Here is a 27,190-nt window from a genome sequence, read left to right on the forward strand (position 1 = left end):
TATGAATAAATAAAAATTAACAGCTTTGCTTGCTGCCACTGACCAAAGTGGGTTTTTAACCTCTCATGTTTGCAATATGTAAACACACATCCATGGGATAAGACCATGACCTCTCACCTGTCCAAATAATTCACAACATTGGGACTCCTATATCTCTTCATGATCATTATTTCATTAAAGGTTAGCTCCTTCCTCCTCACTCCTTGAAGATTTATTTTTTTTATTGCCACCTAAAATGACATTGAAAATCAGTAACTTGGGAGGTTGGTGGCATGAGACCACAAGGCACGTGGAGTGAGTGATTTTGCAATGATGCAGATGAGCTGTGCCAAACTGCCTTGTGATTAGGCACTGCAGTAATTAGGAACTGACATTCCAACAGCCCATTTCTCTGCTCCCTTGGGTACCAGTTACAGGACACGTGGGGGCACTGACATTTTGCCTTGACCATTTGGTAACAGCGGTGTCTCAGCTATCACCCACAAACCTCTGTCCACACTCTCTGCTGCTTTGTTTGGGACTCAGAAGAAGGAATCCATGCCTTAATACTCTGTGGATACATCTTGGGCTATGGGCAGGGCTTAGGGCTTTCAGGGCCGCCTTGCAGATCTCTCCCTATGTGCAGTTCCCAAGTGCAGCACTGCAGGTGGCTAAGGAACTACCAGTAACTTTCAGATGCATTTGCTGGCAGCCAGAAATGAGAATCCAGGATTCTGAAGCTGTAGCCCCAAAGAGCAGTGAGGTGCTTGCAGGCACCACCTTTGTTTTAGCAATGGAGAGCGAGTGAGCGCGTCCTTCTCTGAAAGGAACCGCTGCCCTCCGTGCCTTCCTTCCGGCAGCTGAGGAGGACAAAGTCCCAAATGTGTTTTGTGGGCTGGCACCAGTCTGTGCTTCTTGTGCCTTTTCAGCACAGCTCTGCCCAAAGCTGCAGCCACAGCTCACACCAGAGGGGAAAGCCCTCGAGTGCAGCAGAGCCTGCAGGGGCTGTTGACGTTTACCTCTCCTCCTGTGGCAGTGTCGAGTGCTCTATAAACATCTCCATAACCCCTAGAAACAAAGCAGAAACAGAGAAAGGAGAAGCTGTTTAGATCTTGCAGTGAAAGCCAGCCCACACAGGAGATCTCTGCTGGAAGTGTCAAAACCTGCGGGATGCAGGAGGACTCTGCCAGAAGGCAGATGATGCATTTTTCTCTCAAGTGCATGGGCACTGGGCCTGTTCCTGAAGCACTGGGGTTCAATTTCTAAAGGGAGGTTAGTCTTTCCTCTTGGGTTTCACTGTCTGAACGGTGTGGTTCCTATCCTGACCACAGAGTGTTTCTTTCTTCAAACCAGGGGAAAGAATTGTTCCTGGGAACTGTTATCTCACAACTTTGATAGGGCGTAGGTTGCTCTTTCAGGCAAGCAAGTTCCTTCTCTTTTCATTAGTGTGCCAGTATGATTTTGAGACATACAGAAAATGCTAAAGAAATTACCACAGAGCTGTCCCACACTTGAGAGACAAGGAGATCTTCCAGGTCCTGTTCCTTGATGTAGGCAAGACCTCGGTAGCAAGGCTTCTCTGACAATGCCTTCTGAGCCCACTCACAAATTCTGAGCAGCATTGAGAGATGGGACAATCTATCCCCAGTGTGTGATCATCTTTGCAGCTGGCCTGACTTCACGCTGGATAGACATTCCACCCCAAAAACACCTGGCCCATGATTGTGCAGGAGTAACTGCTGTTGGACTCACCCGCTGCCAATATATTTCAGATGGATGTACTTCATCAGGGGATTTTCAGTGGAGTTCACCATTCTCCCTGAGGGAAACAAAATGCAAGATGCTGACTTTAAAGCAGAGATCCCAGCTTCCAGAAGATACAAAAGGCAGCCCCAGCGGCTGGAGCTCTGAGCCCTTTGTGGTCAGCTGGGTAACAACGACCACAACCAGGCAGACAGCTCTGCAGCACAGGTGGCCAGCACAGAGACTGATTTGTACAGTCTTTTGAAGAGTTCTCTTGACAGGAAACAAAGCACAGGGACGTGCAATCCCAGGAGAGGAGGACATCTTCCCCACCTTTCAGCAATTTGCAAAAGGAATGCCTTCCCATTTGTACACCAGAGCAGCTCAAGCTGTAACTGATCCTGGCGGGGCTTTCAGCATCAGGACCCTGACCTGTTTATGAGCAGGCTGAGCTCAAAGATGCCCCTCTCCCAGCTAAGGAAGGCTCCAGCCTCTGCAGTCCCTCCAGCCCTCAGGGACAGGGCAGCTGGCACAACAAGGCTGGCAAAGCCCAAGCATGAGCACTGACAGGCACTGATGGGAAGAAGCCAGAGTGAGCCTGAGCCCCGGACAAGCTGTTGCCCCCATTCAGGACACAACAGGATGGGCTTTGAGATCAGCCACACTGAGGCGCAGATCAGTGCCCTTTTTGTCCCAACAGGTGATGGCAGACACAGAATCCACTGGGCTCTGGTCTCAGCCCCACCAGGTCTTATCTGAGAGCACAGCACTGGCAGCTCCTACGGGCAAGAAGCAGATTCATTGGGTTGTGCTGCAGAATCACAAAGGGCTTGATGTGTTTTCCTAGAGACTGATCTCAGCAGGGCCTGGGCCAATGGGTAGGATTCTAACAGTCATGGGAAAGAGTGGGAATCAGGTATGGAAAAGTGCCATGGAACCGAGGGATATACCATGGCTGGACTGGAGGCTCTCTCCTGAGAAATGCCTGCAGTACACTTTTCTCTGATCACGCCACTTGGACGTGTCTCCTGGACACATCTTGATAAGCATAACACTAGAAGATTAAATAAAGTTTGTTATCAAAATCTCTGGTTTTTCTTTGGGGGCACATGGAAAATACCTTGTGCTCTCTATTTGTCCTGTAACCTGATGTTCTTTCAAAGTAGTTCTTATTGACAAAAAGATAGCATTCTCTTATTGACAAAAATATAGCATTCTCATGAAAATAAACTGCAGATGTAGTAGTGGTAACAGTAACAGTCATAAAAACAACATCAGTAAGACATGGGGTAGAAGGGCTCCTTCAGGACAGAGAAAAACACAACAAAAAACCCCCACCCAAAATGATCAACACAAAAGCAATCCCCCCCCCCCCAAAAAAAAAAACCAACTTCCCAACCAAAAAGACAAAACTCCAAAGCCAGTCCCTTTCTGTGAAGTTTTTTTGCTCTAATGACTGGTTGGAAGTCAGGAGTCTAAGGAGAATTTAGGAAGCTAAAAATTCTGTTCAGTTTGGCCACTAGCACACAGGACTTGCCTAAGATCACAGCCTTCTGCAGATCCAAGAACAATCCCTGCTTCAGCCTTTAGCAGAGAGGGAAGCTCAGGCAAACCCAAGCCAGTCCCAGGTGCCCTCAGAGGCAGCAGGAGCACCCAGAGCGCTCTCTCGCTGCCTCGGAGCACAGCACTGCCTCTGGGGAGTCCTAAATGGCCCTGTGACACCAAGCTCAGGAGGAGCACTTGGTACAGCTCTGCCGACACCTGCCCACAACACACTGTCCCTCAGACAAGAAACACCCCAGACGTACCCAGCAGCTCCAGGTACTCCTCCTCAGTCTCCTGTTCCCAGGATCTGCCTGAGCCTGAGTTCCCAGGTTTCACAGAAGGGCTTCCTCGAGGTGATGCTGCTGCGGCAGCAGGTTCAGAGCCCATGATGTGCTGGACCTGGAACATTTCTGCTGGGCACTGCTCCTGTGCCTCACTCCTAACTTGGGGTCCTTCATTGCCAGACATTGGCTGGAAGTCTTCGCAGGCTGCCCGGTGAGATGTCAACTCTTGCACCTCAAGTCAAACAGAACAAAGCAGTCAGACACTACAGCTTGTCCCTGTCAGCCAGGAGTCATCGACTGTGAGGAAAGGCAAAGAACAGATTGACAGGGGATACAACAGCTTGTTTCAATCCTCCATCTGGGTCACCAAGTTCCACTGTAAAAACACCTCAAGAAAAAGGAGAGCAGGAACAGGCCGGCAGGAATCAATTTGGATGACTGCTGGCCAAAAGGCCAAAGGACAAGTTTCACTGTCCAGGGCAGCAGTTGAGATTCAGCAGACCAGGAAATGTTCTTCAGAGTGACTGTGATACACACACTACAGCAGCATGGCACTCAGAGGCATCACCCCACTCCCTGCTGCTCTGCACTGGAAAGGCAAGAAGGGCAGAAACCACCAGATTGGTGACTGCAGTGGCTGCATCCCTCTTTCACTCACTTGGTTTTGCAGAGACTGACGGAAGCAATTGAGTTTCTCTCTGAAGATTTTCATTTCTTCCTCCAGCCGCTTATGCCTTGCCTTGATCATACTGTGAGCTGTCTGAAGCTCTGCATCCAGCTGTTCCATCATGTTCTCTAACAAACAAAAGAGAGGACATTTCATGAGTGGAGTGGCTGCCACTCTTTCATTCACCTGGTTTTGTTGATCACCCCTCTGCTGATGGAGATTCTCCTCTTGAATTCTTCCCATGTCTTCCTTGTTCTTTCTCTTCACTGCCATGATGTCACTCTGAGCTTCGGGCAGCTCTGCTTGTGGCTCTGCCTTGATGTTCTGTACACACAAAAGCAGAGCAAGTGACTGGGAGCTGCCATCAGGCTCAGCTTTTTCCTCTTGCAGCCTCCAAATCACATTTATTCAGCCACTTCTTTCTGCTTCCCTCCCCACATCAGCCTCCATTGCAAACCTCCTGTCCCAGGGCTGATCTCTGCAGATTGCAAGGCTCTGTGCTTTCAGTGCCTGTGGGACTCCTGGCCTCCTCAGTCCCAAGAGCTCTGGTTTATGCCCCTCTTCCTGCCCTTCTCTCTGTGCCCTGGCCAGTCAGGCTTACCTGGCCATTCTCCTGTGGCTCTTCCACCTGCTGCCTGAGCTGCTCTTCCTGCCCTCGGGCAGGGAACAGCTCTCCCTGAGTCTGGCATGGCATCTCAGATGAAGCAGTGTGCTCCTGCTCTTTCTCTAGAAGCACCTGCACAGAAAGCAAGAGAAGATGGGTTTCAACTTCCCACATGCCCTTTGTGGGCCAAGACTCAAAGGCTGCTGGGCTCACATGTTCCCAAAGCACTGTGCTGCTGCTCTCCTGGGTCATTCTCTGCCCGAGGGGAGGCACAGATTCCAAAGTGACCCTGGCCCTACAATCCGGGGCCATCTGGGACTGAAGCTCCAACAGCCTCTCAGGCAGCTGACAGGGAAGGGGTGGCATTTCTCAAGGGTCTGGTGAGGGCCTCCCTATGCTTCTGCCATGTCCTGTTTGTCTTTCAGCAGTGACTGACACCCCGCCCTGTCCCACAGCTCCATCCTGGCTCTGCAGGGGCTTCCTGGGTGAGCTCACTCCTTGTGAGAGACACTTCTGGAGTTCAACTTCTCTTCAGGCCTGCACCAGCATTCCTCCTTCCTGACATCCACACTCTTGTTAGAAGACCGGGTCATTCAGGAGATGAGGATGCATGCAAAGATCTCTGATGGAGGTCACAGAGCCTCTGTGGCCACCTCAGTATATGGAGGATGACCAAGGTGTTTCTTCTCCCTCTTTTGTCAACAGAGAATTCTGACCAGCAGTAACAGAGTTTCTCATGAGGCCCCATTAACGAATGCACTTATACAGCCCTGGGGATGCCAGTGAAGGAAACCCTGTGTCATGTATGGCATGGCATGTATGACCAGAGTCACCAAACACCACCTAAACATGGAATTGTTCCACCTCTCTAGGAGAGGCAGAAGTTTAAAGAATTAATTAACTGGAGACTTCAGGGCACAAGAGGCTGGAGGAGGAAAACAGCACTGAGGGGAAAAAAACACCATCTCTGGAGGGGGAAACGTCTCTGCCTACTCAGAATGGGTCAAGGGAACATGTCTCCAATCGTCTCCAGAAAGGGATGATTTAGGTGACTTTTGCGCCTCCAACTGCCTTGGACCAGAGCCAGGAACATTCAATTATGTAAATGTCACATAATTAGACAGATAGATAGATAGACAGATCGATAGATAGACAGACAGATCTCATTACTGAAATCTCCCTTTACTGTCCTCTCTGTTGCTACACACATCAAAATTTGGTAGCCAGTGCCCCAGTCAGCTACAATCCTGAACTTGCTCTCCTGTTGCTTCAGTAACCCACACTCTTGGGGAATCTGGAGCATGTAGGTCCTTATGGATTGCAATCAGACCCAGAGCATTGCTGGGAACTGCACTCTTTGTGCATCTGTGCTTGGGCAAGTTCTTCTCTTGGACTTGACCACACTGATGGTGCTGAAGTGGCTGGAATCAGAAATGCAGCCCAGCCCCTTCCAGCTCCTCTAATCTCTGAACACCAGCTGGAATGCCAGGGCATTGATTTCCTGCTCAATTCCCAAACACAACACCCACTGATTTGGGCAGCCAAAAGAGATGGGAGCCGTTAACCTGAAAGTGATCTGTTTCTGCCAGTGCTGGAAAAGGGCAGGAAAGATTGAGAAAAAGCTCCCTGGAGAAGGAGAAATTACACAAGGTTTCTCCTTCTAGCAAACAAACAAACAAACAAATAAACAAACAAAATATGAAAGTGTCTAAAGCACTTAGATGCAGTGAGGGGTTGTTTGGCAGGGAAACAGCCCCTGTGCTGAGCATTGGCTCTATGGATCCAAGGCAGAGGTCTATGAAGTCTGCCTGAAGGTCCCTCAAGAGCCCCCTCTGTCCAGGCTAAAGCTCCCTCAGCACCTCCTCACTGGCCTTGTGCTGCACCCTTTGCCCAGCTCCCCTGTCCTTCTGTGCACACGCTGCAGCCCCTCCATGACTTTCTGCTTCCCAGGGCCCACAGCTGCACACAGCACTCCAGCTGTGGCCGCAGCGCTGCCCAGCACAGGCCACGCTCACTGCCCTGCTCCTGCTGCCCCACTGCTGCTGGCACAGCCACCGTGCCCTTGGCCTGCTTGGCCCCCTGGCCCCATGCTGCCTCATCTTCAGCTGCTCAGGGCCGCCAGCCCTGCGTCCTTTGGGCCCACGCAGCTCCCCAGCCACAAAGGTGCCCATTGCACTTCAGATACTGCAGGCACCATTGCAAGATGGCCTTCCTGTTCTATAACCACATCTTCTAAGTAGATATCATAACGTTTGATAGGAATAGAATTCTAAGGGACTCTGACTAAATTAAAATGGTCTAATTCAACTGTACAGGAAATTGCTCCTATGTAAATATTCCACCCTATCTGCCTTCAGCAAGCAAGGTTCTCTCTTCAAAACTAGGTTTGCAATTCTTCAAAGCTCTCATATAGAAATTTAAAATATCCATTTCGGACTTTGACATTTTTCTTCAGGCATGAAAATGGATTTTCTTTCAGCCTTCCTAGCTGGCCCTCTACACTCTACTGCTACTGGCCAAGCTCTCAGCTTGCTCCACAATTCTTAAACACCAGGAACATGAGATGTTGCTTTATCACTCACCTCAGGATCTTCAGCACTGCAGAATACATGCTTCAGGTGACCTGTAGTGGGAAGGGAAAATGAACCAGATGCTGTCAGAATACTGCCTGGACTGCTGAATCCCACAGAACAAGTTAACCCAAAAAGAGATGATTTCCTGTTTCACAACATCCCTCCAGCAGACACATTTCATTCACACAGTCAGCAAGAGATCAGGACAATATTCTTGCTTGTGCCTACAATTTGGCCTGTTTTGCCAGTAAATGAATACAAACATGACCAAGAAAATGCAAATTGTTCTTTAACACTCAATGCTCCGGTTCTACCAAAGACATGAAATAGCTTCTGAAATCCTCTCCTTGAGGTCCTTTTTTTTTTTTTTTTAATCAGTTGCATGCACCAGTTCTCATTAAGTTGCTTGAAACAGTTGCTCAGAAAAGCTTCCCTAAAATCCCCCTGAGCTGTGGCAGACACTCACTGCTTTAGAGTTTGCACTTCCTTGCAAAGGGAATCACTATTTTAGCACTTTGAAAAGGTCAAGTTAGACAGTCAAACCCTTTCATGACAAAATTTAAAAATAAATAAGCTTTCTCTGAATTCTGGGAACAACTGCAGAGTTTTTAGAAGGCCTTTCCTGAAGGTCTGCCAGTCTACATTTTCAAAGGTGTCTTGCTTGTCCCAGCAAACTGAGGAAATGACAGACTCTGCTGCCACAGACTCTCCCTTGGAGGGAATGGAAGCCCTGAAGGTTCCCTTGAAAATGCTGCCCCTGTGGCTACAGACACCCCCTTTTTAGCTGAACGTCATGACAGGAGCTTTACCAAACCACTGGCATCCTAATGCTCTTTCTCTTTCAACATCAGAAACTCAGTCACCAGCAGGAAGACATACAAAAGCCAGCTTAGGATACACCCTAACCTAAGCAGAAGGGAAAACTCTACTTACGTGCAAAGTGTGTAACGTAATACACAGAAAAACAAACACCATAAGCAGCAAAAGCTGCCGTGGCCAGATGGTGGATCATTGTCCCAGTGCTGTGCCAGTCTTCTCCAACACTAGAAAAACAAATGGTCAGTCAGAGCGCAACTGCCCACTGACCAATGCTCCAACCAGGAGGGTTCTCCTGATGTGAGCAAGGCCTAGGGCTGCTCTGACACTGAGGCCTTCCGTGCACCAAGGCAACCTTCTGATGTCACCACGACGGTGTGGCAACCATGCCGTGATATCACAAAGCAAAGTATGACAAAGAAAAGCATCACAAAGCATGTTAGTCTGTGAATTTATGCAAAGCAATTACCAACCTTCTCTACAGCAAAAACAAAATGGCTTTGGAAGTTCTTCTCTGTAACAAAGCAGCACAAATTCCCCTCATGGGCCAAACCCTGTTGTTCAGGGGATCCAGGAGGAACTCCAAGAGTGCCCCAAGCACCTACAGCCTGTACCCCAGCTGAGCACTCAGATGGGACACAAGCAAAGGAAACCAGACCAAGAAAATGGCCCAAAGCATTGTACAGAACCAGGAGAGAAAGCACTATTGGCATAGCAGCTGAAGTAATTCCTAACAAATCACCCCATATATCTGCATGTTTATTGGATGTTCCCAGGGCTGCTGTGTATGTACATCTCTTCCTCTGCTCTGCCTTTCTTCCCCTTTGGCAGCAGTCGAACTGGCAGCATCTGCCCGCCTGCAGCAGCTGCTCCAAGCTGGGAACGCCACTGGTGGTGCTGATTTCCAGAGGCTTCTGTGTGCCAGGGGAAGCCAAGGCAGGAGCGGGTTGAACGGTGCTGGCGCTGCTGCTGCTTTGTGCCAGAGAGCCCCGGCTGGGCAGGGCACGGTGCCCACTGCACTGCGGGCTCCTTCTCCTGCCACAGCTGGGCACACCTGGCAACAAGGCATGACAACCTGTGGGCAAGCCAAGGGGTTTCTGGGGCTGCACTGCTCTGCACACACCCAGCACACCTGCAGCACACAATTTCAACCCTCAAACAGGTAAACCAAAGGGAAACAGCTGGAAAAGATTTCAGTTCTTTTTCATTCTTTATGCTTCAATAGGAATGACCAAAATGAAAGTTACCGAGCAGGGCACGATCCACACTGCCAGCTCAGTGTGAGAAAAGAGGCATTACTTTATTTCAGTGCTGGGTGTGTGAGGAATCACTTCCCTAAACCATGCACACCCACGTGTTAGCATCCATGGAACTAAGACATTACTTTCATTACTTTTATTCATTACTTTGCTCAAACTCACAGGCTAAACATTCTCACAAAGTATTTGACATGTTTAAATCACTTCCCCAAAATTACTGACATTTAGAGTAGGGGTCTCTTGAGGGTCTCTGGTGGTCATGTGGTGAATATCCCGTTCCTCAAATTCTCCTCCTATAGTTAAGAGCCTTCTTCTCCTTGAATGCATTGCAGCTACCTCCTCAGTAGGCCCATTGTCTTTATTCTCAAGGCTAAGACATCCACTTGCACACATTAACCACTGGTGTGAGGGAAGGTACAACTAAGCACTGCCTGGTAAAGCTTAACAAATTCACAATTTGTTGCAGGTCAACACTTCCCCAACATCTCTCGTTCCTTCTCTGGGAATCAAACACAAGCATTTTGTGATCACTGAGCCCAAGGCCGCCTCCAACCCTCCTGTCACCAAGCACCCCTTCTCTCCTCACAAACAGCAGGCCCAGCAGTGCCTTCCCTCACTGGCTCAGTCACCAGCTGTGTCAGGAGTTCTCTGTCACACACTGCAGGACCATCCTGGACTGTTTGCTCTCCGCTGCACTCTGTTGCCAGCAGACATCCCCACCCTGTTCCATGCCCCATGCAGAACCCTGCACCTGCTGTCCATGGGCACCTGGAAGGGGAGGCGCTCACGGCAGAGATGCACCAACTGCCCTGGGCAGGAACCAAAACCCTCTGGGGGCACAGCTGCTGGCCTGGGTCTGGCACAGCTCTGCACGCCCCACTCCTCACAGGCTCTGGGCTGGAAATGCAATTGCACTTTCTGCCTCATGGAGAAATTCCAGGGCGGCACAAACAACGGCCAGCAGGCCACATCCCAAAGGCACTGCAGCATGGAGTTGAGAAGGAAGAAGGCCCTTCCCCAATTCCTAACCATACCAAAACCACCAAAATTGGGACTTTTATTCTTCTGAATGTAGAGTTGATTCACAAGGTTACAAGGGAATCTTCCAATGGAGTTGAAGGTTGGTAGAGTTTTTTTTCTGAGTCCTACTCAGACTGTTGATTTGAAAATTTATTTGAAAATATTTTTTAAAAGGCTGTGCAGTCATATGGTTTTGTTCTATTACCAAAATGGCTAGAAGAAGTGTACTGGCATTTTAATTACATCCAAATGGATTAGTCTGTAAAAGCTTTCCTGCAGAATAGCCACTAAACAAGAAATGAAAATCTGTGGACTGTTGACTTTGCAAATTTCTACTAAACTTATCAGACAATGAGGCATTTTTAGGTAGATCATAGAGCAAATTAATTACTATGGATAACTTGATTTGGATAAACTTGTTGATTTCAAATTAAAACTGCCAGCACATACTAAGTGGAAATCTGAATACTCACTTCTATGAGCTCTGAATTATTAGATAGTCATTGTTTGCCATATTAACAAAAATTAACATTCTGGTTGTTTTTTTTACTTACAGCCAGCTCTTCAACACTCTTTGTAACATCAGAAAGAGAGTTTGTAGCAATGTGAACCATGGGTTGGTGGAGCATTGCAGAAGGCTCCTATGCCAGCACTAAATGTTCACATTTACCATGGCATCTACTTCATGCCTTTAATTCCAAGATACACCTCAGTTCCTGCAGTATAGATTCACACCTGTAGTCTGTATTTGCAGTTGGTTCATACTTCCCTGTCCAGAAAAAAATCATGCCTGGATCTCAAATCAAAATAAAATGAGCAGAGAGTCGGGTTCTGGATAGGTATAGCAAGAACTAAGAGATTTTTTTGCAAATACGTTGAGAAGTTGTTTGTACATGCTGCAAAAACGGCAGATTAAAGACTTGCACTCTAACTTGTAAGCTGAGCTTTGCCTGTTCTTTCTGGACTGATTTCTTGAGGCCAGACACTGAACCTAATCAGTAAGAAAATCAAAACCACAGGAGTAGTTTGGAGAATATTTTAAATTATTCTGTCATTATGCTTTTTGCCTGAAAGTTCCGGCCATCATCTGATTGGAGAAATTAGAGGAGATCGAAGCCATCACACTGTGCCTGTGCACACAATTCCTTCCCAGGGGTAATCCACAAAGCAACGCTGACAAATCCACACCAGCAGCTGCTGCCACACAGTCATGAAGCAGAGAATATGTATTTCTGCTACACTTGGACAGCTGAAGATGCCTCCGCTGAGCTAATTTCAGTGACTGCCCACCACAGATGAGGCCTTGTGGTCAGTCTCCAGTAAGTCAGGGCAGTTAATATTCTGCCTAAATGAAGTAAGTCTAGCAGTACATAGACCATGGGGCCTGAGGAAAGCCAGCAGCTGTGGGAGATTTAATTTGTTTCCGTATCTTTCTTTTTACTAATTTATTGCAGTCAATTATTTAAAGAATGGAAACTTTTGGCATACCATTGGCTGGAAGGTTGGTCAGTCTTCCATTCATGACTCCTCTGAAAGCATCACCCCAGTGTTTTGATCAGTAGCTCTTCCATCATCGTGGCTCACACAGCATTTCCTGCAGCTCTTGCTGGAGTCAGGGAAAGGCACCAGGAGAAGGGGGAGAAAGCTGTGTGCAGAGGCTGTGTCAGCTACAGAGACATTTGTTTCCTCTGATTTGGCTGAATGGCTGCAGGAACCTTGCTGGCCCTGCTGGCGGGGTGGCCTTTGGCAGGGCTGGGCAGAGTTTGGGGCCCAGGATCCCTCCTCTCGGTGGGACACCAGGGTGAGCAGCCCCTGTCCCAGGCAGGAGCAGAGGTTCTGTGGCTCTGCCCTGGGCACAGGGCCCTGCCACTGCCATGAGCTCCGGCCGCGGCTCCTCTGGGCAGCTCCTGCTCTGCAGTGATGATGGGCGCAGCTGGGGGTGGCTGCAATGGAGGGGGGCTTCCAGTGGGCTCTGTTGGTCTGCCACACTGGAGCCAGCAGAGCTTCTGGAAGGAGTCTCCTCTTGTGAGCTGCTGGAGCTGGAGCTGGCACTGGCCACAGAGCCGCTGTGTTCATCCCTGACAGGAGCAGAGCTCAGCAGCCTCTGGGCCTCCTTGCTGCACGATGGCAGTGAGGAGGCCATAGACCAGAGGTTCAGTAGGTGTGACTCAGCTTCCTGATAAACTGTGCTAAGAAAACCCTGCATCACTCCTGTCAGATCTAAGACACTCCAAGAAATCTGTTGGCACGTTGGGAACTCAGAATTGTTTCTATTTTGAACAATTGTCTTATGAGTGCTTTTGATTGTTTTTGTCATTTTGTGTTGATTCAGTTGATCCTTCAGAGAAGCTTTCCTAATAATATAAAACATGGGGAATTCTGGAGACCCTGGTGAGGCTTTCCCTGGTCTAGGGAGACACAAGAAGCTTCCCTCAAAAAGCTGTTAGACCCCATTGGCTCCTTCCCCTGTTCCTGTGTCTGTTCCTGTGTTCCTGAGCCACACCTTTCCTATTCCCTGATTGGCCCCCCTTATCTTTGTACTGCCCTGAGATCAGGGTCAGCCCCCAGGCCCCTGTGGAGACAAAGTGAGACCCTCTGTGTGTGGGTGCTGGGACCTGAACATCTCCCTGCACAGCTGAATAAAACATCTGTGGAGATTATGCAAAGGTCCTTTTTGCTTCTTTGCCCTGGACTATGCTGGCAGCAATTCAGACTGCTCCAGAAAAGAAGCTGCAGTACTGGCACCAAGATTTTGGCAACTTGACCATAGGCACAGAGGGCGTGCAGGATGCTGCTCTATGAATTCCTTAACCAGCCATCTCTGGTGCTGGCATATTCCCTCCAGCTTCTGGTGCAGCCAGGGCCACCTTTGGTCCAGTAGATGACATTGTTATTTGAAAAATTCGGCCCACACCTTGGGCAGGAGGCCATGCACAGGCTCTGGTCCTGCAGCCCCCTGCTCAGCTGGGGACAGTGTTCCCTGTGGGGAAGATGGAGCAGCCATCACAGAGTCTGGGGGGCTGTTTTCAGCAAGATGGCCAGGCTCTCTCCCTGCTGGACTATAGCAATTGTCTGGGGGAGCTGATTGCAAATTGTATGTAGTCCTGTTCATCCTTCTCAGAAAACCTGACAGCTTCTATCATTCTTCTGCAGAGTGGGCACGCTGGATTTCTCTCTGCCCACTGCAGGATGCAACCCAGGCAGAACTGGTGGTGACAGGGCAGAGAAAAATTCACATCCTTCTTAGTGCCCTGGCAGATGGGGCAGCTCCATTCTGTCCCCATGGCCATGTCTGTCTGTCCCAGCAGCAGGGAAGAGCTGAGAACCATGAGCTGCTCTCATTTGCAATCTTGCTTGGCCAGAGCCCAAGCTCCAGCCAGAGTGCTCCAGGCTCTGTCAGTGCCCAAATATAAGCAGGAAGGGATGTTGTATTGTTGGAGATTTTTTCAGAAATGGCTTAGAAGGCAGCTGTGAGGAGTAAAATTCTCACAGCCTGTTTCTGTAAGCAGCAGAAGTTCTCAGGTTGTTTTTAATTACAAGTAAAAGTGACAAACATGAAGGCCTTGAGAACCTTGCATACCAGAGTTCTCAGGCAGCTTTCTCATAACAAGTAGATATTCTATCTTTGGCTATTTTGGGAAAGCAAAAATAAGTTTTGAGAACACAAATCTTGGTATTGGAAACATAAGGAGGGGTTGGTGTGTTATCTCTGACCTATTGTGAGCTCGGGTTTGCAATATGCCTGAACTTAATTAACATGGTTATAAAAAGTGATTGATTGAGTAAATAAACGGAGCCGATGCTGATCAAGGAAAGATGGGTCTTCTCCCTCCACTTCATTATTGTATCACAATCCATTCCTTGGTAAAGGAGGTCCACAGGAGCCTCAAGAGGCACCTCACACACTCAACAGTCAAGGCAGTAACATATGGACAGATGGCAGTTCATGCCTGGGAGAGCATTCCTAGACATATCCAAGGACAAATTTCCCAGGAACTCTCCACAGCTCTGGGATCTGCCCATCAGCTCTGTCAGAAGCTTCAGCAGAACAACCAAAGTCCTAAAAAGCAGCTCCCAGACACTTTTCCCTCCCTCCTGCCTGAGTAGCCGGGTTGCTTGCTGCAAAATACTCTTTTTCTCCTCTTCCCCAATGTCCTGTGGACACTTGCGGCCAAAATAAAAAGCTCCTGGCCCTCTGTGTGAGGTGATAATACAGTTTTTATATTTCCATGCTGGGCTGAAGGAAAGCTGTGCTGTGGGTCAGGAGAGGCCAGGACCCACTTGGCCTTCCTGCAGGCTGAGGTGGTCCCAGCAGACATCCTGCTGCTTTTTTGGGGAATGTGTGAGGGGGAGTGGATGAGGTGACAGAGAGGCCGAGATCATAGAGTGCAAACTCAGCTCCAGAGAGGCAGTGCAGACTCTCCCTGCTGAATGCCTGCTGGGGCTGGCAAAGAAGGAAAATGCCCCAGTAACAGCCCGGTGGCACTGTGTCTCAGGGACAGGTACAGGGAGGTGACAACAAACAGCAGCATGGCCCGGTCTCACAGCTCCTAGGAAGCAGCGACAGAGGGGCCTCATGTGCCAGAGATTTCAGAAAGGCTGTCTTCTTAATGGCCACTCTGAAACCCCTCTCTTTGCCTCTTGGGTTTGTGAATGCTTTTGACAGCCACAGCATTTTGGGGCAACGTGTTCCATGATTTCATTAAGTGCTCCTTGAAAAGCACCTCCCATTGTTCACTGAGCTGCCAGCCTCGTCATTTCAGAGGGTACTGCCTTGGTGGAGAGAAAAATCAATCTTCTGCCTTTCAAGGAGCTGAAGGAGAAGGGACTCCTCACCATCAAACACCTGGCTGGGTCCCATTCAGAGGTCCTGCTTTGTGGACTTGGTGAGGTTTGCTTGGCAGTTACCAGCGAGGTGAGAACATTGTTCTGAATTGTTCCCCATACTTCATACACGGTGTGTAGAGTAGGTATGTGCTTGTTCATCTCCATGTGTGCTCAGGGTCGGCCTTCACTTCTGGTTTTAGACCTGATATTTCCAATGTCTGTCAGCTATCTGTTGGACCTGTGGGTACATGCAGCTGTATTTACTGGCAGGTCGGGTATCTGACCCTCATCTTTGAGTGTGGAGCCTTTATAATGCAATGTGCAAATGCAGAAACTGAGACACTAATGATATTATTTGCCAGAGTCCCAGTCTCTGCCCAAGCTGTATTTAAACACTGTAAATTATTCTGTAGACCAGAGCCTGTGTTTTCTGTTTCCTGGCTGAGTGCTTCAGCTGCTGGTGTTGGTTGTTTGAACAGGAGCACCTGACTCTTTTATCATTATGACTTGTGCCTTTATGATTTGAAAGTAGCTCTTGCTTTAATTTTCTAGTAAAAGGGTCTAAAATCAAAGCTGTGGACATTTTAGAAGGATTAAGTAGAACATCTAATGGAATTCTTATTTTAGGCCTGCAGTAAGCAGGTCTGAGGCCAGAAATTGGTGCCAGAGTAAGTGCCTTTCTGTGTTTGTGCTCTCCTGCTCTTCTTGTACTTGTATGTTCCTCTGGACACAATGGGATGTGTTGTCATTTCCTGGGACTTCTGTTGAAGGCAACTGGTTTTCTTTTCAAGGTGATTCCTAGGTTTCCCCTCATGGCTTCCCCAGGTGACCAACCTCCGTTCCAAGGTGTCCTGCTCTGCCACTGTCACTCTGGGAGAGCTCTTTGTGACCTTGAAGAAGGACATGGACTCTGAGGTGGATGAGGGTGCTCTGGTCCTTCTCCAGATGGTGTCCATCTCCCCAGAATTTGTTCAGAAAGCAGCCAGTCAGAGCCTGGGGATCATGGTGGAGAATGTGACTCCTGCACGAGCAATGACTGCTCTCATGGATATGGGAGTCAAGTAAGTTCTTCTTCTTTTAGTGATATTCTTCACCTTCGTGTGTGTGGGAGGGAGAAGGGATGAGACAGAGAATGGGAATGGTGGGAAGGAAGGGTCCTGTATCCTTCATCTTCTGTGAACTCAGTGACTTGATTCTTCAACCAACCTCACTTCTTTCCTCTTGTCACCTATTTCTGCCCTCCTGCAGCCCATTAGTTCTCAGAATCACAGAAGTGTAGAATATGGGGAGTTGGATGGGCCCATCAGGACCATCGAGTCCAACTCCTGGCCTTGCACAGAACAGCCCAAGGGTCACACCAAGTGCCTGAGATTGTTGTCCAAATGCTCCTTCAGCCCTGTCAGGCTTGGTGCTGTGACCACTGCCCTGGGGAGCCTGTTCCAGTGCCCAACCACCCTCTGGGTGAAAAACCCTTTTTCCTGATGTCCAGATTAAAGCTCCTCTGACTCAGCTTCCTGCTGCTTCCTGGAGTTCTCCCAGTCTGTCAGAGTTTCCTAGATGTGGTGACTGGTGGGGAAGGGAAAGTGCCTGCAAAGGCCAAGGATAGAGCCTTGTACTTTTGTGGGAAGAGGGACAATTGCAATGGCAGCTGTGAGCAGTTTGGTATTTCACAGTGCTAACCACAGAGGCCCTGGGAAAACCATGTCTCCTCATGATGCCATTAACTTGAGAAATGAGGGGGGTCCTTGCTGGGGCATGGAGCACATGGGGGACAATCTGCTGGGTGTGGCACAGCCTGCACAGCAGGTGCAGCTCCTGCCAAAGGAGTCTTGTATGACTGTCCTGGCCTTAGAGCTCTACTTTCCATTCAAACTGATGTTTCATGTTGGCCTTGAGATGATGAATCACTTTACAGGCACCTTCACAGGCTGACTGCCATGGGACAGTTGAAGCAAATGCTGCTTTAAATGTTGGTGCTGGGCCTGATAGTTCCCAAGAGACACTCTCTAGAACAGGACAGCCCGGCTAAACTGCCTGCCACCCTTTCCTCAGCTTTGGAATAGGGTAAAACATTCAGATGGATCCGTTGCCAAGCCCCACAGAAGAAACAGGCTGCATTACTGGATATTCTGAAACTTCACAGCCTACAATGCGTTTTCCCTGCATTTGTTGTTTTCCAAAGGCCTGCAGATTTGGGGATAAATGGGTGGAAAGAGCCTCAGTCCTGCTGCAGCTCTGTGTACTGGGTGCCCTCGGAGGGGTCAGCATGAATTGTCCCTAATTTCTAAATTATTCATATGTCATCTATTTCTTTAATCTTTCTCAGAGTAAATACTGTGAAAGAAACTGAGTATCAGACAGTGCAGGGAGACTGAATTCTCCCTCCTCCGTGCAGGCAGGCCTTGTGTGCAATGCTACCTTTGTGTTTAACTGAGGACAGAACCTTCTGCAGGTGTCTGAAGGTGCAGGGAGAGCCCAGGCTCCTTCCCCCAGCAAGGGCAGGGAGCAGCTCTGGCCAAGGCCGGCGCTGCTGCTGCTCCTTGTCCCTGTGCCCAGGGTTTGCTCTCCCCTCCCCAGCAGCCGCCCCACCCTGTGCGCGAGTGTGCGGCCCAACTGCTCCTGTCCCTGATGGAGAGAATTGGAGTCACCCAGCTCGCAGGCACCCCCAGGGCTGAGAGGCTGCCACACGTGGCAGGGAAGCTTGCTCAGGACTGTCACAAGGACACAAGGTAATGATCTTCATTTCACCTCCCAAAACAGGAAAACCACTTTGTGTCTGGCTATAAAGGTGAAACCACACAAGAGTGGAAACTAAAGGGAATATGAAGTTACCTAACGGTGTGAATAAGGGTCATAGAATCATGGAATATGCTGAGTTGGAAGGGACCCATCAGGGTCATCGAGTCCATCTCCTGGCCATGTGCAGTGACCCCAAGAGTCACTCCATGTGCCTGAGAGCATTGTCCAAACTCTTCTTGAGCTCTGTCAGCCTTGGCACTGTGACCACCGCTGTGGGCTGCCTGGGCAAATGGCTGTGCTGGGAAACCTGAGGTTGGCCAGCAAAAAGGAACATTGCCACCTTTTTCCTGTGGCTTGAAGGATTCTTTACTGAGATCAAAAGAGCTCAGATCAGCCAGTCCAATAGTTTTGTTTGGCCTTAAGTGCACATCACTAAAGGATCCCAAACATCCATTTCTCATTAACTTCAGACTTTCCAAGAAATATTTGAGGGCTCTTTAGCCGACCTATTCAGTCTTTCTAAACCTGTTCTGCAGATTTCTACAATGCTGTTATCTGTGGCTCAGTGAGCTCCACATTTCTTCTTGAAGAAAATTGTGGTTTCCTAGTGGCAAAATCAACTCAAACCACCAAAGTCCCCTTCCTCTGATGATGAAATTCCCATGAATAGCTGCCAAGAACACCAGAGCAACTAGCTTTCCCTGTGCATACACATAGTATAGAATATCAAGAGGATGCATGAGTATTACAGCGACCTGATGAGGTCTTCAGGGGTGAGAGAAGTGGACGAGAATCTTGGTTGATGATCAGAAGGCTGGATTTATTGATATATGATACATTATTACTATACTAAAAGAATAAGGAGAGAAGTTGCAGAGGCTGCTAACCTAAGAATAGCATAGGAAAGAATGAATAACAAAGTTCTGTGTCCAGCAGAAAGCAAGGACAAACTCTCCTGTAAGTGGTCAGCAAATCCAAACACTCACAGAAGTCCAATCACCGCTGCACCTGTTACATTCCACACCAGCCGATAACAATTGTTTACATTCTTCTTCTGGGGCCTCAGCTTCCCAGAAGATGAACAAATCCCATGAACAAAAAAATGTCTGCGACATCTCACCTTTCTAAATTGTATAAATTAAAAAGAAAAATGCTGATGTGAAATGAACAGGAAATTTCTTCACCTGTAAAATATACAATACTAACAAATCACTAAAACAATCCTACAATCTAAGAAAATGCAAAAAACAATGCAAAGAAAATTCAAGTCCAAGCAGCTGAGTTTCAGGAACAGTCCATGAGCTGAAGTTGTTTCTCTTGGACAAATCTGAGAGTCCTTTTCGGTCCTGAAACAGACTTCTGCAAAAGTCCCATCAATAGTTATCACAAACCATTGACAGTCTTACAACAATTTCAAACAATTTAAACAATTTTTGGCATGTCCTTTTCTGGCCCTTCAATGCTTCAGTGCTTCAGAGCTGCTGCCCGCTATTTTCAATCTTCTTTTTTTTTTTTTTAATCAAAAAGGGAAAGAGCAGCAGCTGAGCAGAGCAGTGCCAGAGAAGGAATAGGCCCTGGGGGCCCTGGCCCATGATGGATCAGGAACCCCAAAACTGGCTCACAAATGGGGTCCAGGACCGGTAGGAGAAATCACAACTCCCAGAAACATCAGGAGGCCAAGTGATGGCCCTGGCCCAGTGTTGTGGTGTGTTGCAATATCCTGTTTTACCTTCTCCCTTCCCCCTCGCCCCTCGCTGAGTGTGCCCTGTCAATCAGGCTAACATACCAGCAAGGCGTCGTGTGATAGGTGACCCTAGTACCTGGAGACCCTGCCCCTTCACCTGGTTGGTGACTCACCTGTCCCCTCCCCTTCCCCTGTCCTGAGCTTAAAATGTGAATGAGACCATGCGGCCCCATTCTGTTATCAGCAGTAGCCCAGTGCAGACATATCTGTGCTCATGGAATAAACATCTGGCTACCTTCTAGCAGAATCCGCTCCCTTCTTTTCTTCACCATCGCCAGAAGCTCTCCCCTGAGGAGAACGGAGTCCTGTCTTGTGCCCCGCTGCACTCTGCCGCCAGCCAAGGTATCTTTGAGGTATAACACCGCAGAGCTGCCTGTGGCCCAGCAGCGAAGGTCAGAACTGGCCTAGGCACCATCTAACTGGTTATATTAGGATACATATTCCAATATATTGGCGTCCCTGTGGGTGGCTCGACCCTGAGCCGGAAAACGGACTCGCAGTTCCTCAGAGAAGCTTCTGCCAGCCGTGCATCCAGCTGAAAGGAGCCTGGCTTCAAGACTCCCAGCTAGAGACTTTGGGAATACTCCCAGAAAAAGTTTCGTGGACTGTTCGGCGCCTTTGGAAAGCCCTGCTTCATTGTGGTGAACAGATTTTCCAGAGGAAGAAAAGGGCAGCCTCTCTTGCACCCAGAGAGAGGTCCTTTTCCGGTGGAGACCTGCCTGCCTGTACCCAGCCTACAGCTTCCAATTCACGTGAGTATCTCTGCTTTCAGTAGAGCAGAAGCTCAAAAACAGACTCTGCCGCGAGTTCTGTTCCTTTTTTGCCTTTGCATTTTGGCTGCGCAGCCCCACAGACGAGAATTCATAGCGTTCTAGTTTAGCTTTCCTGCTGCGTGTTTCACTGTTTTTTAGAATTCGCGCCGGAGCGGGATCGCTCTCTGCCCTTCCCCCCCCCGGCTCAGCAGCGTGTTCAGACACGTGTTAGGAGATTTTCTTTCTCTTTCTCTTTGCGGGGGAGGGGGGGGCTCTCTTTCCACGTGGCCGGGGGACCTGCGGTGTTGGGAGTGCTCTGCACACGCGGCGGCAGGGGGGGGGGGGCGTCCCGGTTTCGGCTGCCACGTGGAGCGGCTGCTCTGTCTGCTCCGCGGGGGTGCTACATTCCACCGCGGGGGAGGCTTTGTGTCTGCCTCTATTCGGCAGGGCGTGCCCTGCTGCTGCTGCCCGGGAATTTTAAAAGCAGTATATACAGCTGCATTGTGAAGCTTTTGTCTGCTCGTTATCGCTTTCTATCTGTGGTTTTTTTTAGAAATTGGTAGCTGATTTTAGCTTTGTTTTTGGTCAGGCGGGATTAAGTACTTTGCTTTTTAACATGGGTTCCAAACTTAGCATTGTACAAAGGGGAGTGTATTATGATATTGTTAGCATTTTAATCAAGAGTAATGTGAAATTCTCTAAAGGAAAATTGAAACAGTTTATAAGATGGCTTTTTCTGCAGTTCCCAAACATTTCCCCTGAAGAAATCCACAATATTCAATTCTGGGATAAAGTTGGGAATGAATTGATAACCTTAGGACAATCTGGCAAATTACCCTCAGCTAAATTTGTGTTCTGGAGTTTGCAAATTCGAACAGCATTGCTCAAACAAAAGGAAATGGAGAAAAAGCCAAATGTAAAGCCATGTGCCTCTGCTCTCCCTGTTCCTCCCTCTCCCTCTAAAACCCCTAAACCTCTTTCCCCAAAAAAATTCCGAGCACGTGTTAGCTTTTCGGAGAGCAGTGATGTCCAAAATGGCCCCCAGTCCCTAGGGGGTCCACAAGATGGTGGATGCCACGTGGCATCTTCCCAAACCTGGTCTTCTTCTTCCCAAAATCCTCTTAAGCATTCCAAAATTCCATGCCCATCCCCCTCTCCTCCTGTTCCTCGTGACACCTTCCCCCCTCCCCTCGCCTTTCCTGCAGTACCCTCAGCTCCGCCCCTCTACTCCTGCCAGGGGGCGGCTGCTGACGTGATGTCACCAGGTGACCCCGCCTCCTGTTCCCACGGTATCCCCGCCCCCCGCCAGCCCCTTGACCCCGCCCCCTGTTCCCACGGTTTCCCCGCCCCTTGCCGGCTCCCTTTCCCCGCCCCCTCCCCGGGTTCCCACGGTGGGGACACACCCACTGCCTGTCCCCAAACCTGTAGCTGTGATCCCAATGCTTCTGATTCAAGGGATACAGAGCAGGGGACAGCAGACCCAATGCATGGTGCCATGTTGTCACTGGCTCCTGTTACGTTTCAGCCTGCAGCTCAAGCAGGAGCAGCCCCAACTGCTAATTGGAGTTCTTTTGGACGACAATTGATTAAAGAGATCTGTAAATCTCATAAAGAATATGGTACACACAGTCCATATTTCCGTGGCCTTTTAAATTCTGAATTAAGTAGGACTGTTGTGGTTCCACATGATTTAAAACAAATTTTTTCATGTCTCATGACATCCACGGAATTCAAATTATGGGAATCAGCATTGAAACAACTGCTAAAAGATGCTCTCCCAAGCTTACAGGCTGATCCAAACACAGCAAAAGACAACAATGGTAACCCCATTACCCTTGACCACCTCTGTGGTGAGGGTCAATGGTCTTCTCCCTCAGTCCAAGCTGCTGCAATTCCTGCAGAAACACTCGAGAAAGTAAAGGAAGCAGCTGAAAAGGCATTCTTTTCCCTCCAACCTGAGGGGCCTTTTGAGCCCTATAGTAAAATCAAACAACTACCATCAGAGCCTTTTGTGAAATTTGTAGAAAGGCTAACTAGAGCCATTGAAATACAAGTTAAAAAGGAAAATGCAAGGGAAGCAATTTTAGAAGAAATAGCGTTTACAAATGCAAATGAACAGTGTCGAGCAGCAATCCTGAGCCTTCCTATGGAACCTTCCCCTACATTAAAAGATATGCTTCTAGTCTGTAACAGGAAAGTGCCTCTGATGAGTGTTGCTGAAGACTCCAGACCAAGGCTGCTGCCAAGACCACCTCAGCGTGTTGCTGTTGCCAGCCCTGCACCTTCTCCCTTAGCACAGCAGTACCCTGGGCAGCAGCGGAGACCAGCAATGGTTGAGCCCACTAAACCATGCCTGCTTTGTAATAAGCTAGGGCACTGGAGTAACCAGTGCCCCCTGAAAAGGGAATTTGATGAATTTAAAAATAGCAGGGGAGGAGAACTGCAAGCCCTCCCTGGGGGTCAACAACAAAAAAACGAAGAATAAAGCGCCAGCCTGCCAGGCGTGCAGACATAAAAGGAGCAGGCCAAGAGAATAAGGGTAGCAAAACAAATCAAGCGCGCGATAATATTAACATTTGTGTAAGTGAAGCAGGTGTTTCAAAGACCAAGTCTGCTAGTCCACTGTTGAAAGTGAAACAAAATAACCTTTGTTATGATTTAAGTAATTCTGTATTAACTGCATCTTCTGTCAATGAGCCTTACAGGTTGCAGCTGACAGAGTCACTCCACCTGAAGGACACTGACTGGCATTTTGTTTCTGTAAATCCTGAACAGAAGGGTATTTGGAACCAAATTCGTTGTAAGTACATCATCACTGGGGACAAAAACACACCACAAGAGATCGAAATTGCTCCGGGAATAACAACATCAGATCCCAAGCAATTTGTTCTCAGCCTGCACTGTTTCCACCCACCCCTGTTTCTTCCCAAGGGACAAATTGTTGCTCAAGCTATCCCTGTGCCATCTTTACCTGAAAATGTCGATAAACAAGGGCCCACAGTCGCCCGGGTCCAAGTTATTGGGACAGATAAACCCAAATTGTGGTGCAATGTCAGTGGGGGTGGGGAGTCTAAACGCATTGAGATGCTTGTAGACACAGGTGCAGACTGCACAGTGATTCCAGTACAAGACTGGCCAGCACACTGGCCTTTACAAAATGTTGCTGGTCACCTTCGAGGTGTAGGAAGTCTGCAATTGGCAAGGCAATCCAAAAGCATTATTCAATTCGAGGGTCCAAACGGACAATTGGCAAATATCCGTCCATTTGTGTTAGATTATTCAGAACCTTTGTTAGGGAGAGATTTAATGGCCCAGTGGGGTGTCACAATTAATATTCCAGACTCTCCACAGCATTTTTGTGCAGCAGTCATTAAACAACAGCGCCCCACCCAAAAACTTAAGTGGAAAACAGACGAACCAGTTGATGTGAAACAGTGGCCACTCAGTAAACAAAAAATAAAGGTGCTTGAGGAACTAGTACAAGAGCAACTAAGAAAGGGCCACATTGTGGAGACCATGTCCCCATGGAACTCTCCAGTGTTTGTCATCCAAAAAGCTGACAAAAAGAAGTGGCGACTTCTCTGTGACCTCCAACAAATTAATAATGTAATTGAAGATATGGGTTCTCCCCAGACTGGTATGCCATCCACAACAGCCCAGGAACTTCCTGAGCCCAACGGCCCAGGCCAAACCCATGAGGCAGGCTCTGCATTCCCACAGGCCTGCACCCTGCTGCCAGTACAATGGCAGCACGGGTGGTGACACGCTTCCTTTTCCCAAAACCACTGAGGCATGCCAGCAGCAGGGAAATAGAAGCCTTCCCCAGAAATCCCATCTGGGGTCTGGAGATGTTTGTTTCCCACAGCAAACCAGCTACGGTCTCCTCCATCTGTGCCCTCTTCCCCTGCAATGCAAATGCATCGAGTTTGTCTCTCATCCACTCCATGGCTTCATCCCCACCCCCTCCGGGCTGGGGACCAGAGGCAGAGCTCTCGGGATGCACCTGTTCCCCGCCACTAGGGCGCAAGAGAGGCGGCAGAGATGGAAGCCTCCATGGGACAATCCCCTGAAAACCACCCCTCAACCCGCCGAGAATGCTAATCTTCAACGCAGGCAGACGCACTGCCCCCCCAGTCAGTTGGTGAGCACCCCCCGCTCCACGGAAGGAGAGACCAGCCACCAGGGCCGCTGCTACAGAGGCCCGGGATGGTCTGAGCTCGAACAAGCCGCGGGTTCCAGGGCAGTCTCTGACGCCAACACGGAGGACAGAGTCTCTGATAGCGGCAGAACTGCTGGGGCAGCCGGTGGAAGCAGCGGGGGGTCCGGAACCGGAGAGGGAATCACGCTGGATGTAGGAGCGGCCGCGGGCTGCTCCGAGGGTCCCGCAGGTTCGGCGCCGTCTCCAGCACCCTCCTGAACAGAGACTGTCTCGGTTTGAGGCGGTGAAGAGGCCGGTGGGAGCTGCGGGGGGGCCGAAGCGGCTGGAGAGAATCCCTCCTCCGCTGAGCCGGAAGCTGGAGACGCATTGTCGTCGCCTGGCAACAGCGACTAAGCCACAGGAAGCGCTGTTTCTGCATTCTCAGACGCAGGCGCTGGCAGGGGCGGGGAGGCCCGTGAAGCCATGGGCTGGACCGCCTGGAGAGGCGGAGACGGGATCGTCCGGAGTGGCAGCCGCGTCGGCAGGGCGGGTCTTGGAGGCGGACGCAGCGCTGGCAGGGGCGGGGGGGCCTTTGGGCATTTCCCACCCCTATCTCTTAGCGGGGCGGGGTCCGAGAGGCCGGCTGTAGCGGCGCCGCCTCCTCCCATACCCCCGGAGAGAGAATGGGGGGGAGGAGAAGGTTCCGTCTGCGCAGGCTCCGGAGAAAGAGTAAAAAAACTTCTTCGCGCGGTGCAGTTTCACCCCCACCCCCGCCGCGAAGCAGGGGGGGCTGGGAAGCCCCAACTCATCCCCCACCGGGTCTTCTCCCACTGGGGACGGTGGAATCGGGGCCTGCCCATAGCAGTTAGAAATCCATAGAAAAACAGCTGCTCTCCGTTTCAAAACTGGGAAGAGCTTTCTAAATGCTGGGTAGACAGGAGGGACGAGGCGTTCCCGACTCCAGACAAACTGGAAAATGGAATCCATGCACTCCCACACGAAAACATCCAAAGGGTATAGGACATCAGTAAAGAACCCAAAAAGCTTTGCCAATTGAAAGAACTCATAGAGATCTGTTGCTGACAGAAAAAAAAATCATCTTCTCTACAACACTCTTGCCAGAGGGCAATAAGTTTCTCCTCTGAAGGAGAAAAACGAACCACGTTCTCCAAGGGTTGTGTCCCCCATATAAACAGCCACAATTTTCTCAGGGCTTAACCCTCAGGGATAGAAAAGCGAACAGTACCTTTTGAAAGAGTCCAGCTCGCTCTGGCCAGCTCCATGGGTATGCTGCTCATGTCTACCATCTTTCCTGAAGGTTTTCCAGAAGAAGGTTCACTTGTGGTAGCCTTGGCTGTGAACTCTGTCCAAATCAGGATCTTCAGTTCTTCAGCTCCTGGCTTGAGTCCATTTCTGTGGTCATTTCAAAGCAACCATCACATGCTAAACATACAGGATTTTTCCCAGTGCAGCAATTTTTGCTCCTCTGGTCTTATCAAATTAATTTTTGCTCTGACACGAGGGGTCACCAGATATTACAGCGACCTGATGAGGTCTTCATGGTGAGAGAGAAGGACAAGAATCTTGTTTGATAATCAGAAGGCTTGATTTATTGATATATGATATATAATACATTATACCTATACTAAAAAGAATAAGGAGAGAAGTTGCAGAGGCTGCTAAGCTAAGAATAGAATAGAAAAGAATGAATAACAAAGTTCTGTGTCCAGGGAATCTGTCCCCAGGCTGCTCCTGTGATTGGCCCTTAATTGTAAACACGGAACATGAACCAATCACAGGGGCACCTGCTGCATTTCACAGCAGCCGATAACAATTGTTTATATTCTTCTTCTGGGGCCCCAGCTTCCCAGAAGATGAACAAATCCCAAAGAAAGGATTTCTATGAAAAAATGTCTGCGACAATGGCCAATATGTTTACAAGCTATAGTAGCAACAGCTCTTCTGGTAGAAGAAGCAAAGAAAGTTACATTTGGAGCTCCCTTAACAGTATATACCCCTTACAATGTTAGAAGCATATTGCATCAAAAAGCAGAGAAATGACTCACTGATAGCTGGATTTTAAAGTATGAAGCTATTTTGATACATTCCTCTGAACTGGAACTTATGTCACTCCAGCTCAGAACCCTGCTCAATTTCTCTATGGGGAGCCAGCTGAAGAGCTTGCTCATAACTGTGTGGAATTAATCAAATTACAAACAAAAGTGAGACCAGATTTAAGTGAGATGGAGCTATCTAGTGGGGAAAAATATTTTATCGATGGCTCATCAAGGGTGATAGAAGGGAAAAGAAATTCAGGATAAGCTATTGTAGAAGGAGAAAATATGCCTGTAATAGAACGAGGAAAAATAAGTTCTAGCTGGTCAGCTCAAGCTTGTGAATTATTTGCCTTATACTGAGCTTTAGAACTTTTCAAAGATAAGGTGGGCACTATTTACACAGACTCAAAATATGCCTTTGGAATTGTACACACATTTGGAAA

At 48.9% G+C, this 27,190-nt stretch overlaps 1 protein-coding gene across 1 annotated transcript in view; it reads left to right on the forward strand.

Moving 5' to 3' along the window:
- The window catches only part of LOC141729946 (uncharacterized), a 56,908-nt gene extending 31,569 nt beyond the window's left edge, over positions 1-25,339 (forward strand). Inside the window, exon 4 of the mRNA XM_074546604.1 lies at positions 24,992-25,339. Within this exon, the coding sequence (XP_074402705.1) occupies positions 24,992-25,339 (348 nt within the window). The remainder of the gene's footprint in view (positions 1-24,991) is intronic.
- The last annotated feature ends 1,851 nt before the right edge of the window (positions 25,340-27,190 follow it).

The sequence above is a fragment of the Zonotrichia albicollis genome, chromosome 8 (genome assembly GCF_047830755.1).
Source record: "Zonotrichia albicollis isolate bZonAlb1 chromosome 8, bZonAlb1.hap1, whole genome shotgun sequence".
Classification (NCBI taxonomy): Eukaryota; Metazoa; Chordata; class Aves; order Passeriformes; family Passerellidae; genus Zonotrichia; species Zonotrichia albicollis.